This window comes from Dendrobium catenatum, unplaced genomic scaffold, assembly GCF_001605985.2.
Source record: "Dendrobium catenatum unplaced genomic scaffold, ASM160598v2 fragScaff_scaffold_1163, whole genome shotgun sequence".
In the NCBI taxonomy this organism is placed as follows: domain Eukaryota; kingdom Viridiplantae; phylum Streptophyta; class Magnoliopsida; order Asparagales; family Orchidaceae; genus Dendrobium; species Dendrobium catenatum.
Genome location: NW_021319625.1, coordinates 1,308,101 through 1,324,097, shown reverse-complemented (window position 1 = coordinate 1,324,097; position 15,997 = coordinate 1,308,101). Strand labels below are relative to the sequence as shown.

Sequence of the window (15,997 nt, the reverse complement as noted above, 5' to 3'; positions counted from 1 at the left end):
TAATTAACATATAAATATAAAATTTATTATTTTAATTTTTATTATTTAACAATTTATATCATTATATTATAAAATATAATATTTTATATTATTATATTTATAAATTTCTATAATCAAATATTAATTATTTTTATCGAGCTTATTCATGAGTTTAAAATCGAACATGAATCGAGCTTCTTATCAAGCTTAATTTCGAGCTTGTTCACGAACTTCAAATGATGTTGTTCGCGAACATAAATGAGCCGAACGCATTATTGTTCAAGTTTGTTTATTTAAGAATCGAGTATCTAAAATATTGTTCAAATTTGTTTGTTTAGTTAATTAAACGATCACAAAAGAGCTTTAATCGAACTGAACAACGAGTAGCTCGTCGAACGTTTGGTTCGCTTGCAGCCCTATTCCGAAAACCTTTTCATGCTGTGAAACTTTGACCAAAAGTTTGCTTGCTTTGTTGCAGGCTGAGATATACGATTTAACGGCACAGACAAAGTGACAGGCAAAGCTCTAAAATTTAAAATGTGCAAACTTAGGCTTCAAGAAGTGGCCAGTCTCTCAAACTAAAATACAAGTTCTACCAGGTGCAGCTCACCATCAAACCTCAACCCAAAAGGTTCAGCAGGATGAACTATGCCATCAACCATCCCGCCGAAAATAAAGAGATGAAATCCAGATACGTCAGTACACGCGCCATGGAAGGATCTAAGATTAGGGCAGTGCCCTTCCACCTCAAGCTTCTTCCACATTCTTCTCAAGTATTTCTTCAAACCTGTTGTTTGAAATCTTGATAGGGAACCCAAATTTAGCATCCAGAAGTCATCTTTTCGATGTCTTTGCGAGTCTTCGCCGCCATATATAAGAATATTTCCACCAACCATCATTGTTGCAGAGTGACCGACGCGAGGAAGAGGCCTATCTGGTAAATTAGGTGAATCATACTTGAGCTCTTTCCATTTAGGATTATCTCCTCCAATGTCTAGAATCCACAAATCATTCAGAACTTCAAATCCTGATCCCCTTCCACCAAAGAGCACTATCCGTTTGTCGCCGATCCAGTTAATGGAATGACCAGAACGAGCCGGAGGCGATGGTCGGATGTTCATAACTTGATGCCATCTTGCACTTTGGCTTTCAGATAAGTCAAGTAGCCAAGTGTCATTCAATCGAAGACCATATAGTCCTATGCCGCCATGGATCACTAATTGTCGGTTTTCGATGCAACACGCAGCATGTGCACCACGAGCAGGAGGTACAACGGGTTCCAAATCCAAAAGCCTCCATGATATTTTAGCCACTGAGGATCCTTCTTCAGTGACTTGACCAACCCATGTATCATTTTGGCGTACTCCGTTGTCATTGATGCCACCAAATAGAACAAGGAGCTTGCCTAATACGGTACATGTATGCCCAAATCGTCCACTTGGAGTGCCTGAATCAACCAGCTTCCAACTGAGGACCCTGTCAAATCCATTTCCTATCTGTGCTACCCATGTATCATCCAGATGACGGCCTAATAAAGAAGAAAAAAAAATTGTGAAAAGCTCTATATTTGAAACCACAGTGGAGCATATTCAACCACTAAAACGTCAATACGACATCAAATTCACTCCAAAATGGCCTTCGACTTTATTTTTTTCAAACTGCATGCAGTATTCACATATATTACCGTCTATATATGTGAAATAAGCAAAGGTAGTAAAGAGAATTCTGACGAAGGATCAATTGCAACAAACACAAATGAATGCCAAATTGATTGTGCTGTATATTTCCTGAAACCATTTTTTCCATTCCAATATCCAATCAATGAAATGATGGAAACTGAAATGCTGCTGCATTCCTTTTATTAAGAAAGGTCATTAAAAAAAAAATCACCTATTTGCACAGTAAATCCTTTAACCTAAATTCCTTCAAGAGCCCAATCCCTTCTAGCTTTCAAAGTAATGCTCTCATAGAAAAACAAGGCTTACAGATTGAACTTACAGAAATTGACTGGAAAAAAAATACCAAGTTCCCCATGCATAGAGGGAAAAACTCAGCACATAATACTTTAAAAACCACATCCGGTTTAAATTACCAAGTATTGTGAAACCATTTGATGCAGTTCTCTGCCCCTGAATAGGAAACTCCTAAATTAAGTTTATGTTTCAACACTAACGAAAAACAAGAAAAGATGTCCTAACGATAAATGTGAAACTGTTTAGTTGGTTTCGTTTTGAATGTAAATTAAAATAAGGGGTTTTCAAAATTCAAGCATGCAAAGTATTTTGGGAGTATGTTTGAAAAACACCCTCTAATTCATTTTGGGTGTATTTTAAATTCGCCTATATTTTGAATGAATTCGAAATACAAAGCTTCGAAAAAAGTGAATTTCAGTCACCGCTATCCAGTGCCGTTGACAATCACCGGTAGCCGCCCACCGCCTTTGTCGTCAACCAACTTCAATAAGCCATTATATTCACTGTTGATTAATTTTACAATCTCTTACTTCAAACCAAACAAAAAAAATAGCAATTCTACTGTACTTAACTAAATAACTCATAAGTATTTTCAATAACTACATTTACTTTACACGGCATTCCGTTTTCATAAAATCAAACCCCTAAATACATTCATGCTATTTCAAATTAATTTCCATTATATATATATATATATAAGATCTTCAATTGCTCTAGTAGTTTCTACGGCTTCAACGACAATCTTCCTCCATGATGACAATCCTCCTGCGAGTTCTAGCAACAATCTTTTCCATGACGGCAATCTTTTTGTGAGTTCTACAACTTTGACTTCCAATACCCGCCTCTACAACAATTTCGGCTTCCTCCTTGACTTCCTTTTGTGACCAGTGCTTGCTTTCCCCTATTACTCCAACACCTTCTCATTGTTCGGCGTCATTCTTGTCTCCAACTCATCTACCTTCACCGTCTCATGAGGGTTTGTTTGTCATGGCTATCTTTATTATAATTACAGGACTTGCGAACATCATAAGACTTGTGGTTGTCTCCTTGCACCTACAAGATTTTCAAGTTTCCTCCATCACCGAGCTAGGGATTTGTGAGGTTCTCGTAAGATTTATAATCTTATTATAAGTCTAGTGGTTTTTTTAATTTCAGTTGGGATCATGATAGTGGATATGTGACTACTCGGGATTTTGGATACGTGGCTTGTCATAGATCTTTCTATTGCAATTGTGTAGACCCGTAAGCCCTCGCATTGAGATCTAAAATCACATAACAAATACCTTCATCTCTTTCTCAAACCATCTTTATCTCTCTCTTCGAAAGCCGATGTCACCAAAGCAATCTTGTGTTAGGGTTGTGCCCTAAAGAAATATTATTGTAATACATTTTCTATGGAAATAAATATTTAAAGACAAGTTTAGCATGTTTCGATATTATCATTTGATATAATATTTTTGTTCCATGATTATTTATGCAACCATAATTCAGTATATAATTATATATAAGAGGATTGAATTATGGATAATAATCAAAACAAATTCATAATTATTAATTATAGTAGGAATCTATAATTAAATATTATTAGTACGGTCCATCAACATTAAGAATAGAATAATCTTATCCGGATTATTCGATATGGAGATATTAAGGATGAAGGTACTTTATATAATATGATTATATAGAACTGGACCAGATAAATTTTGAATTCTCTAATAAATTCTGTTTTAATTATAGAGAATTTAAAATTAATCATAAAGATGATCATATATAAAGCAATCTTAATCCTGAGTTATTAATAAACTCCTATTTGTGACATTTAGTTTTTTGATTTACTCGGAAATAGTTTGGAAGAAATAAACTCAATCCTTGTATTTCAGAAACACAAATGAAACAAATGGCTGGGAATGTTAATATACAGATATGGAATCCATTCCTTTCAATTTTGAAAGTTAGAAAATTAGTTCCCTTGAATAATTAATTCAGAACTTGAACAATTGAGCGCTCAAATTTTATGATTAGGTCATAAAGTTTATTGTTCATTAGAGAATTAATTGGAATTCAAGGATTAAGATATAATTAGTGAGGTGACAGAATTACCTAGCTCTAATTATGAACTTTTTATGGAGGATTATTTTATATGTAATGATTAAATCAATGGACGATTCAATTTTTTAATTGAGTAAATTATACTATAATTTCAAGAGTGCAATTTCATATTTATAGTGGAATAATATTGAAATTAATAATTTTGATTTATTAATTTAAGAGTTAAATTAATAATCAAATTTATTGGAGCTTGAATTATAGGTCCATATGTCCCTTCTTCATCACCTAAGCTCTATTTTGTATTGAACACTAAGAATGTGACATAATATAAATGTTAATTATGATCACATTAATAACATATTTATGATCACCTTTTAATTTTATATTTCATGAAGATAATGATGACTCATCATTAATTTTTTCTTAATATTAAAAGATAAAGATAAGATTGATGATAAGTCATGATGTGTCATGATAATTATCATCAAATATCTTTTAATATTAAAAAGATATAGATAAGATTAAAGATAAGATTGATGATGTGTCATGATAATTATCATCAAATATCTTTTAATATTAAAAAGATATAGATAAAATTAAAGATAAAATTGATGATGTGTCATGATAATTATCATTTTAATATTAATTTAAAATGCTTCATGAAATACTAAGAGGTGCTTATGAAAACATGTTAATTTTTCTTATAAATAAGAATAAAGTTCTACATGAATATGATGATACATAATTCCTTCATGAGAGATGGAAGAATATGTATGAGAAGAATGTTACTCTCATTGTCTTTTCTTTTGAAGGATTAAATTGTGTTTAGAACACAAATTAGATTCAAAAAAAAAAGTGTTCATCAATAATTGATTGATTGTGCCCACTCAATAAAATATATTTTGTGGGGTGATTAGAAGAAGAAGGCTTACGGTCTCAATTAACGTTTCGACGAAGAAGATTTCAAATCTCAATCAATAATTCGATAAAGTTTTCTTTATTTCATATTATAAAGTTATTTATTAAGAAAATTAATATTGAGAATGCCTTAATTTAATTTTCTAAAAATCCTGATTTTTATTTCCGCATTTTATATTATGACATAAAAATTCCAACATCTTGAAGGTACTCTATCCAAACGTTCTCGCTTGAACCAAATACACGTTGAACGATGCTCTCACCAAAGGATGTTCTTGCCTTTGACACCATGCAATAAGGTTTATAAGGCTTCAATGAAGGAGAAAAGTTTAATAAATGCAAATTCATCATTCTTTTACATGAGACTTTTTTAACTTATGGTTCTGATAACTTACATTTAAGTAGTAGTGTATACATGGTCATGATGAGAGTGATGAGAAAGATTATGATTTAGGAAATAATTATAATGTTGATAAAGAAAATGATATTTTTTTAACTTATGATAATGATTCTCAAGATGACTAGTTTAATTTCTTAAGAAAATATTAGACTCGTAAAAAAATGTAATATTTTAAATTTTAAGTGGTTGAAGCACCGAGACACTTAAACTTAAGGGTCACTTTAGTTAATTTTATTATCATGACATTTTACCTTTCAGTTTAACAGTCTTTCGTAACTAACTACATTTTTATATATAATATGTTAAGATTTTATGCCATATTTCAAATAGCAAGCATTGCATCATGTGTAATGTGTTATGGCTCCACGAGGACCATTATGTATATTTCATTGTTTGTGATTGACAAGGGCATTACAATTATAAATAAGAGTCATAGGTTTGTAGAAAACTCGATGTATTATTATAAAAAATAAAATAAAAATAAAAATAACTTACGTAAGACTTGATATTCTTTGTGTCCTAGAGTTGAATCAAATATCAAGTGTAAGACTTAAAATTTTCAAAAGTGAATAACACCTTATACAAGTGTGGGCTTTGATTCTACTGCTTTAGCAACTTCTTTACTTGAAAACTACGCCTTTTTGTTTTGTAAAGTTGTTATTGGCTTGCATTTGGAATTAGTTATATCAACTTCGATATAATCTACTACATAATTTTCATCTAATTACATGATATTTTCATGGTTCTGCATTTCTAAACTATTGATTTATAATCTATATTGATTCCCTTCATAAGCCTTCAAAAGAAAGCAACAAATAGTAATTGAAATTAAGAGCTTATATTGTATGAATTATAAATATTTATATGATTTTGTCCATCTCATATTATAAATATTTATATGAGTTTGTTCAACATCAAAAAATCTAAACTCTAAGACATCCTACATTAGAATTAGCATTGGAGCTTACGATTTATTATGATTTCAATTAAAAGTAAAACTTAAACCATAGTAACTAAGGAAAAAAATGATGTAATTTAAATGAAATCAATTTAATTATGATCCTAGAAATATTACAATAAAACAACAACAAGCCTTTATCCCACTACGTAGAGTTGGCTATATGAATCCTTTTTCTCCATTGTGTTCGATTAAGAGTCATATTCTCATTAAAAATATTATATTTCACCAAAGACAATAAATAAAGCTTTATCAGAGTTTAAGAAATATTACTATCCACCTATTAGAGAACCACACTTGTTCATGCCTACTGTTACCTAGGAAGGATCATTAAAATCTCATTTAAAACTTGTTAAACACACGCTAACATAAATAGATAGTATGGTCAAAAGTAAACCTACATAAGAAAATATACTTCGTGAACATTCTTTAAATGATAGATTAGATTTAAAAAATAATGAATAGATACAATATGTTTCTACATCTAATTTTCTTATACATGAATCAATTAAAAATTTTGGAGCATGTAAATTAACCGATAAACGAGCAAGAGTCAATATTTAAAGCAAAAAATAAGCAAGAAATAATATTTAAATTTGAAATTGATCCTAAGATTATATATGAACACAAACTTTAATTAGAATCTCAATAAACATTTTGACTATGAAACTAAATAAATCATGCATGCTAAAATTTATAAATCAATTGAACAATCTAATAATATAACCTCTAATAAAGTTTCTAATTAAGTAATCTCTATGTCTATGAATCTCTTCAGTTCTAAATTTACAAATTCATAACAGGATCATATCGAGAAAAGAAAGAAAGAAATTATGTCAACATTTAAATAGTTTTATGCCATAATTGCCTTCAAGAAAATATGAAATTTAAATCTCCATCTACTTAGTTCAAATCAAAAGTAAATATGAATAATTCATAACAATTAATCTATAGGTCATTTAGGCTAGTTTCTTTATAAGAGATTTTCGAGTCATATAATATGCATATCATATATGCTTGGTTTGTTAGTATGAAAAAAATTTATGAAGCCAGATAAATGTATATTTAAAATTTTCTTCATCATCTCCTCCCCTTAGTTATAATATATTCATTAGGAAATAAATTAGTATTTAGCATTTTTCTTACAAGTATTAAATTCTATTGCATCACCCATCAGTCATTTGTATGATTTATACAAAAGTATTCACATAAAACTTAATATATTATATAACAATTATATAAATATATTATGGATGAAGATTGGATATAAATGGAATTTAAACAATGTCTATGATATGATAACAGTTCATAAAAAATCTAAAATATTTTCTATAGGAATGCTTGAGAAATTAATGTTAGAAAACAAGACCAGGTCATAAAATGTATTGCAAAAAATGCTTGCAATTTATAAATCTCATAAAACTCTTGTACTAATTTAAATTTACAAGTAAATTTGATTTACCTTTATAGCATGAATCATCAACCAAAACCTTGAATTCTTATCTCTTTCCACTTCCTTTAGAATTCAAATCTAATACATTATATGCACAATTTCTAAAAAAGTTATGTTATTTTTTTCTTGAATCTAGTATTGGAAATATATTGTGTTCCACAAATCATAATGGATATAAAATATATATTATAAAGTAAAAAAGGTAAGTTTATATATATGATTCATAGATTTCTCTACAAGTCCAACAATTATGCCCATATCAACTTGATGAATATCGATTGACTAATTCATCCAAGTTTGCGCATGAGAGATTTGCTAGTTTCACCTATCATCAAGCACGTGATATATAGCATATTCTCATGGGACTTTCAATCTAGGTTGTGATCGAGAAGTAGAGAATGGGAATATTTTGCTTATCAGAATTATGATGCACCTGATCATCAATCCTTTTATTGCGCAAAAATCGTGACTTATAATTTCACTGCTATTAGCATGCGTCTATCTTATCCATAATTCCATATTATTATTTTTTCTTTTCTTTAAGGTTGAATAAAGAAAAATTTTAACTTGGAAAATTTAAGTATTATACTTTTATAATACCTACGCATACGCATTATTCAAAAACTTCCATTTTCCGTGTCTTTCAATAAATAGCAATATATGAATTTCAATATTCAAAAATAAAATACATATATATATTTTAATTGTTTGTTTGCATGACTTAGAGTATCTCATGTCAGTTTTTTAATAGAAACCCTATCCCCAGGTTCTAAGTAACTCAGTTACTAAAACAGTTTTTTTTTCCTAATATGTTGGTAACAAAGCTACAAAACTAAAATAGAAGATGACCTGAATTGAAACACTAAACTAATCAGTAAAATAAACACTTATTCAGAATTACATGAAAAGTCATTTCAACATTTCAACTCCAAGAAAGATGCGTGAGTGCACATGTTAAAAAAAATAGGCATGCAGATTTACAGGTATAAGGACTGGTGGTTTGCCTTGTGCAAGATTTCAGTACCTATCACTACCATCTTTATCTTATTCAGGATATACTAAGATTTGGAGAAAACTCTCTAAAGCCAGCTTTTATTGCAAAAGCGAAATTAATAAAAAAAAAAAATTGCCAAAGTTAGCAACATGTCTCTAGAAAGTTAAACAGGAAATCATTAACAAGGATGGGAGTATTCAAAAATATCTTGGAACTTAGATCTGACATTCCATGTGGTTTCCAATAAGCATAATTTCCTTGAATTAATTTGGCATCCAATCCCAAATGGTTGTACAATGCTAAAAGATGATCATGATGAATTACTTTCAAAACACATAAGCGAAATTCATCCAGTGGGCAAAGCGAAATTACTCTGAGGGTGTTGCATTAACATCCAACATTTACTCAGAATTTTGAAAACTCTCTAAGGACATGTTAGAAATGTTATGTTGCATTATTCAGCTTTCATCTAAAAAATATGTTGAATGGCATACCCAATACACTGTTTTTATAAAATTAACTAAATAGATATGTTTGGACGTATTAAATAGGTCACTCTTAAAAGAAGCTTTCTATTATTGTTTTTCTCAATTGTTTCAAAGAATTTAAGACTTCATTTTGTTTTTAATATTTGCCTTGGCTCAGATAGATGATTTTTTAGGTGGACAAATATGAACAGATAGTTTTGTTTTAATTCCTTAACCAACATATCCCAACTAAATTGGTCAATCATAAAAATACCCTAAAGAACTTTTTCCAAAACTTATGACAAATTCCATTCAAATCAAATCCCAATTTTTCCTGCTATATTCAGTTACTCCTATCCCATTCTCTGAACTAATGACTAATTCCCTCCATTTCATCATGGGTCTACCTTATGAAATCATTAGTACAAAGTGTTTTCTATTCCATCATGTCTTTGCCTTTGATGAAATAGAAAGTACTTTTGTACTCTTAGACTAAGGCTTCGTTTTTGACAACTTTCTTTCTGCTTCTTAAAGCGGCTTTGTAGTACAAAAATTTTTAATTTTGTACTAAAAAACTGTTTTAAAAAGCATAAAAAAAGTCGTCCCAAACGAAGCCTAAGCCTACTTTGATTGTTAGCAACTGTCTGATTCACAAAATTAGGTCAGTTAAAGTCAAGGTTATAGGTCTGGCAATAATTTAATAGAATGTAGCATGTTTAGCCAATTTTCTATTACTACATGAGATGAAAACTAAGAGTATTAGCCATTCTGTTTAGGAATAAGTTGTCCGAACATGTAAGAAATTTTCAAAAAGGAACTTATGCATTTAATTTATTAGCTTAAAGATGTTGGTTGTGTAAAAATACTCAAGAAACATTGGATTATGTTGGCTAAGTTCTTAGACAAATTAAAGTCATGCATCAAGAAATAAGTGAAATTTTACACAACCAAGACAAAAAAGAAACAGAAAATGTAACGAAAAGAAAGAACATCAGGATTTAATGTGAAAAAACCTGAAATCGGAAAAAAAACCCATGAAGCCACACCACACCGAGAAATCTACTATGAAAATTGTGGAGAAATTGTACAAATCTCTCTTCTCTCTCACAATCACCTTGACTCTCTTCCCTCTCACACCATTTTCTACACTTGTAATTGACAAAGAGACACACTTCAATGACTCCAAGGGGCGCAACCTTTCAAGTTAAACATGAAAAATGAGGAAAAAAAAAGTCAGCCCGACTCGCAATGTTGCGACACCAAGTATAGAGCATCGCAGGGCTGGGTATGGCATGCCGCAAAAATCTGCTCTATCTCTCTAAATGCAGCATGAGTGTACAGCGCTGCAATGCTCAAGTATACAGCGTATCAGAGCTATACGGTTGTATGGAAAAAAAATTTCAATGACAAAGCCCTCAAACCCAAGCATGGGAAGGCCCCCCGACGAATTCGATCAACGTAATTGAATTCTAGTCAACAGTACAATCTAATTTATCAACACAATTAAATTCTACATAGAACCAACAACTTTAGCTCTAAGTAGCTTCTTATTGGATCACATTCAATCTACCCCATTAAGATTACATAACTTTGAGAGAGAGAGAGTATTCAGTAAGCATCTTCCCAAGTTCAAAACACCACCCACATACATTTATCAAACTTTTTACATATTTACCTCAATGTGTTAGTTTCCTTTTGAAAACCTATTATAGTATCACATTCAATCTACCTCATTAAGATTACATAACTTTGGCCTCAACCTAAGCCATTATCTCATTTGTGTTGGGCTATTTTTTTTCATCTCAAGAATCAAAAGAATCAGAGAAATAGAAGTCCAAACAAGCAAAACTTACAATGGTATGTCTAAATGAAAATGCATAATAGCTATCGTTTAGATTACAATTGTGGAAGAATATGATTCATTGGGACTACAATTTTATGATTAAAACAAACATTTAGAGGCATAAATAACCCTTGCTTATTGAAGAAGATCCAAAGTAATTATAACAACCCAGGTCTATTTTATCTCTTTTGTTATGCAAAGTAGTCTACTTAATTAAATTAACTTACATGATTAAGGACAAAGCCAGTATAACTCCACCAACATAAGTGTCTTAAACTAAAGACTAATCTAGGTCCATTTATGACCTTCATTTGAACAGCCTTAACTCCCATAAGCACTCCCATAATCCTTATTATGAAGTGAAAGGGGAGATACAACGTAATAGATACCTTTCATACGGCTGTTGGTCAGTGTTGGCGCTCCCAATTTCATAACTCCAATCAAATGAAACAGTAAATATACATGTAATGGACTATCGATTAGGGCGGGAAGAATGAAAGTTCCAACTGAACTAACATAATTAAACGCAACAAAAATATCAAAACTTTGAAACAGAACCAGAAACAAAATGTAACAGTGCACCACATCATGCTGCAATACACGAAAAGGGCAAAAAAACCATAAATAGAAGAGAAAGAAACAGCTGAAAATAATGTGATGGAGAAAATATCAAGACTAACCTCCTTCACATCCTCCGCCAAATAAAACCAGACAATCCGAAACAAAATTAAGGGAGTGAGAAGCCCTGGGCCTGGGCGAAATCCCATCTTTTGTCAGCAGTCTGCGGCAAGAAAGCAAACCAGCTTGGGAAACTCTGTAATAAAGCCTCTTCCAGGAATACTCCCTTCTGTCCTGGGCGGAAAGGGAAGCAACAAGGGCATCCACTACTCCGCCACCCCAATCCCTCCTGCATATTTCCTTCCATAGGGAGTCCGCCGAGGCCACTGACCTAAACCTTCTGCATGTCATGGAGAAGGATATAATAGACTCAAGAGGAAGAAGGAGAAGGATGGATATCAGATGATCTCGATCCAAATGGATTGCGCTTGAGGAGTAGCTGTAGGAGGGAGGAGTTGAAGAAAAAGATGAAGACGGAGAAGAAGAAGAGCTTGATGCCATGGGTTGTCTTCAAGAAGTGCTTGTATTTGCTCGGAGGTTTCACTGCAAAGAAGTTTAAGGAAATGAAGCAGCGAAGTATGAATGGAACTTCCAAGGGCATTTTCGTAACTCTGTAATTGAAATTCTGTCATTTATAGTAACTTGCAATAAGACAGCCTGCGGCGAGCATAGAATAGCAATTTTTCTACTGACGCAAGCTCACGAGCCCAATTTACGAACAGAACATTAAGTTTTTTTTTTGGACATTTAGATCAGTAAAGGCAAATTCATACACACAACGCATACACATAGACTCGAATCTTGGACCTCTTAGTTGGAAGCCTAAGCTCTCAACCAATAGGCCAAGGAGAGTTGTGTAACAGAACATTAAGTTAATATAAATAACCCCGGGTTTGGATTGGTGTACGGCCCTACCTCTAAATGGAGAGAAAATACATCAATGGAGTTGATTGCTGGTAGGCTGGTCGTGAGAATAGTTACGATGTTATGCACCTCCTATGAGATAGCGGTGAGTAGCTACCATCGTTCACAAAAAAAAATTAATATAAATAAAAAATACCACTAGACAAAAAAAAAAACCATATAAGTAGGTGTGTATACTAGGCAACATAATTAGCTCAAACCCGGTTCACCTATCTAATAGTAAGTTAGAACTTGAATTCAAGCTCGGCTATTTTTATTAACTTTCAATTCGTAAGATTGTGTTTCTCCACTAAACTGGTGAAAACCTTGTAGACAAAGAAATGTAGAAGTTAGAGCAGAAACATGCAAGTGAAAGGATCATGGAGCAAGTTGTTAATAGAGCTTGCTAGGGAGGAGATCTATGGGGTGGAGTGGCGGAACCTTTATATGGTTAGGGGGGCAATTGCTTTTATTTTTCTTGCTTAATTTTTTTATAAAAATTTTCGTAATATATAGATATATAATATTATTTTTAAAATATTTATTTATTTTTTGTGCTGTATTTGCCCCCCCCCCCCCCCCCCCCCCTCATTGCCCTATCTCTATTGCCCAATTGCCATTGCTTGATCAATGGCACCTAATCTTATCGGTCGACTGTCCATTATCTAACTGTTTATCACCAACCACTATTTCTCTAACAATCTTTACTACAAACATAAAAGACCAGGTTAGTAATTCAAACTTTTGTAATCCTGTTTCTCCAATGAAATACAAGCATATTTCTTATAATTTTATTTATAAAGAGGAATATTTCAATCGTGATATGCCTTATGTTTTTTTTTTTTAATTTCCCCCAATAAAATATTTAACTCTTAAAATTACTTATCTATGCGTTGTGTTAGATATTCAATATGAAGTTAAGAATTAAAATTTCTTTACTACCATGAATATGTTAGCACAACAGGTCTCTAGTGAGCCCATTATCTTGAACTTCCTCGTACGAATCTCGATCCATGTTTTCCTCAAACGAGGCTATAACGACTTTCATATTGTCTAACCATCTATAGTGTGGATGCCTTCTCCCACCATTGACTTCCACCCCCATTAGGGTGGGGAACGCGTTTTTTAAGGGGGGGGGGCGGGCAAATACAACACAAATATTAAATATTAAAATATATATATCTTATAACGAAAAGTTCTGTAAAAAAATTAAGCAAAAAAAATAAAAAAAGGGTGTAATTTAAACTATCATGAAATCAAAAAATATAACTAAATGTGAAGAAATATATATATTAGGAGTGGAAAAAGATTTTGACCAAATCCCCCTTAGAAGCTCAAACAACTTGCTTCCATTGATCCTTTCAACTTGGCATGTTTTGCTTCTAACTTTCTTAACATTTCTTTGCTACAGTGTTTCTCACCAGCATTAGTGGAGAAACACAATCTTACGAATTGAAGTATTAATAAAAATTTTAGCGAGCTTGAATTCAGTTTCTAACTTACTATTACCGATAGGTGACCGGGGTTTGAGCTAATTTATTTGCCCTAGTATACACACCTACTTATAGGGTTTTTTTTTTTTTTGTCTAGTGGTATTTTTTTATTTCTATTAATTTTTTTTTTTAGTGAACGATGGTTAGCTACTTACTGCTATCTCATAGAGGGGCATTAACATCGTAATACTTCTCACGACCAGACCCCTACAGCAATCAATCATTGATGTTATTTCTCTCCATTTAGAGTAGGGCCGCTACACCAATCCAAACCCGGGGTTATTTATATTAACTTAATGTTCTGTTCAACAACTCTTCCTTGGCCTGATTGGTTGGAGAGCTTAGGCTCCAACTAAGAGGTCAAAGTTCGAGTCTTTGTATGCGATATGTGTGAATTTATTCTTTTGACCTAAATGTTCCAAAAAAAAAAAACTAATGTTCTGTTCGTAAATTGGCTCGTGTGAGCGTTGCGTCAGTAGAAAATTGCCTTATTCTATGCTCGCACGCAGCTGCTTTATTGGCAGTTACTATAAATGACAGAATTTCAACTTACAGAGTTACGAAAATGCCCTTGGAAAGTTTCCATTCATATTCTTTCGGCCTGCTTCATTTCCCTTAAACTTCTTTTGTAGTTGAAACCTCCGAGGCCAAATACAAGCACTTCTTGAAGACCAAACGCCTATGCATCAAGCTGCTTCTTCTTCTCACGTCTTCACTCCTTTTTCTTCAAACTCCTCCCTCCTACAGCTACTCCTCAAGCGCAATCATTTGGATCGACGATTCATCTGATATCCATCCCTTCTTCCTTCTTCCTCTTGAGTCTATTATATCCTTCTCCATGACATGCAGAAGGTTTAGGTCAGTGGCCTCGGCGACTCCCTCTGGAAGGAAATATGCAGGAGGGATTGGGGTGGCGGAGTGTCGGCATTGCCCTTGTTGCTCCTTCTCCCGCCCAGGACAAAGGGAGTAGTTTCCTGGAAGAGGCTTTATTACAGAGTTTCCCAAGCTGGTTTGCTTTCTTCCGCAGACTGCTGACAAAAGATGGGATTTCGCCCAGGCCAGGCTTTCTTCGACTCCCTTAATTTTGTTTCGATGTTGTTGTTTTATTTGGCGGCGAGGCATCGTGAAGGAGATGTTAGTTCTGATTATTTTCTCCATCACCATTATTTTTTTATCAGGCTGTCCTTTTCTTCTCTTCTATTATTTATTTTTTTTTTTTGGCCCTTTTCTGATATTCAGCTCATGGGATGTGCGTGCACTGTTAATCTTTGTTTCTGGTTCTGTTCTCAAAGCTTTTGATATTTTTGTTGGGTTTAATTATTGTTGTTCACAGATTTGGACTTTCATTCTTCCCGCCCTAATCTTGACTTGTCCCATTACATGTATTTATTTACTGTTTCATTTGATTTTGGCAGTTATGAAATCTAGAAACGCGCCATCAGCACTGACCAACAGCCAACATGAAAGGCTATCTATGGACGTGCTGTATTGCTCCCTTTCAGCTTCATAATAAGGTCTATGGAGGCTATGGAGTTTTAAGGCTGTTTAAACATGAAGGTATAGAGGACCCTCAATAAGTACTTTAGTTTAACCTCGAACCTTAGTGTTTGGTGGAGTTTATACTGTTGTCCTTAATCATGTAAGATTAGATTATCATTTACGCTCACGACTTAAGCTTTTGCATACCACGAAAAGAGATAAAATAGACCTGGGTTGTAAATTACTTGATCCTTCTTCAATAGAGCAAGGTTAATTTATGGCCTCTAACAATGTTCTGTTTATCATTATAAATGTTCAGTCTCTCCGACTCATATTAATTCTTCGTGTGCATCTAAACGTAAGCTTATCATGCATCTTGCCTCACATGTGTGATTAGACCGTTCACATCTGTAAGTCTCCTGCTTGTTTTGACTGTCTAACTTTCTCCTGATTCTCTTTTGCCTTTTAGG

At 32.8% G+C, this 15,997-nt stretch overlaps 1 protein-coding gene across 1 annotated transcript; it reads right to left on the bottom strand.

Moving 5' to 3' along the window:
- Positions 1-443: 443 nt before the first annotated feature.
- On the bottom strand, positions 444-12,207 carry LOC110114656 (F-box/kelch-repeat protein At1g51550). Its single transcript, XM_020847605.2, has 2 exons — positions 11,715-12,207; positions 444-1,507 (listed from the first exon to the last, which is right to left on the bottom strand). The coding sequence occupies exons 1-2, from the start codon at positions 12,151-12,153 to the stop codon at positions 558-560; spliced, it is 1,389 nt and encodes a 462-aa protein (XP_020703264.1). The 5' UTR covers positions 12,154-12,207; the 3' UTR covers positions 444-557.
- Between the last annotated feature and the right edge of the window lie 3,790 nt (positions 12,208-15,997).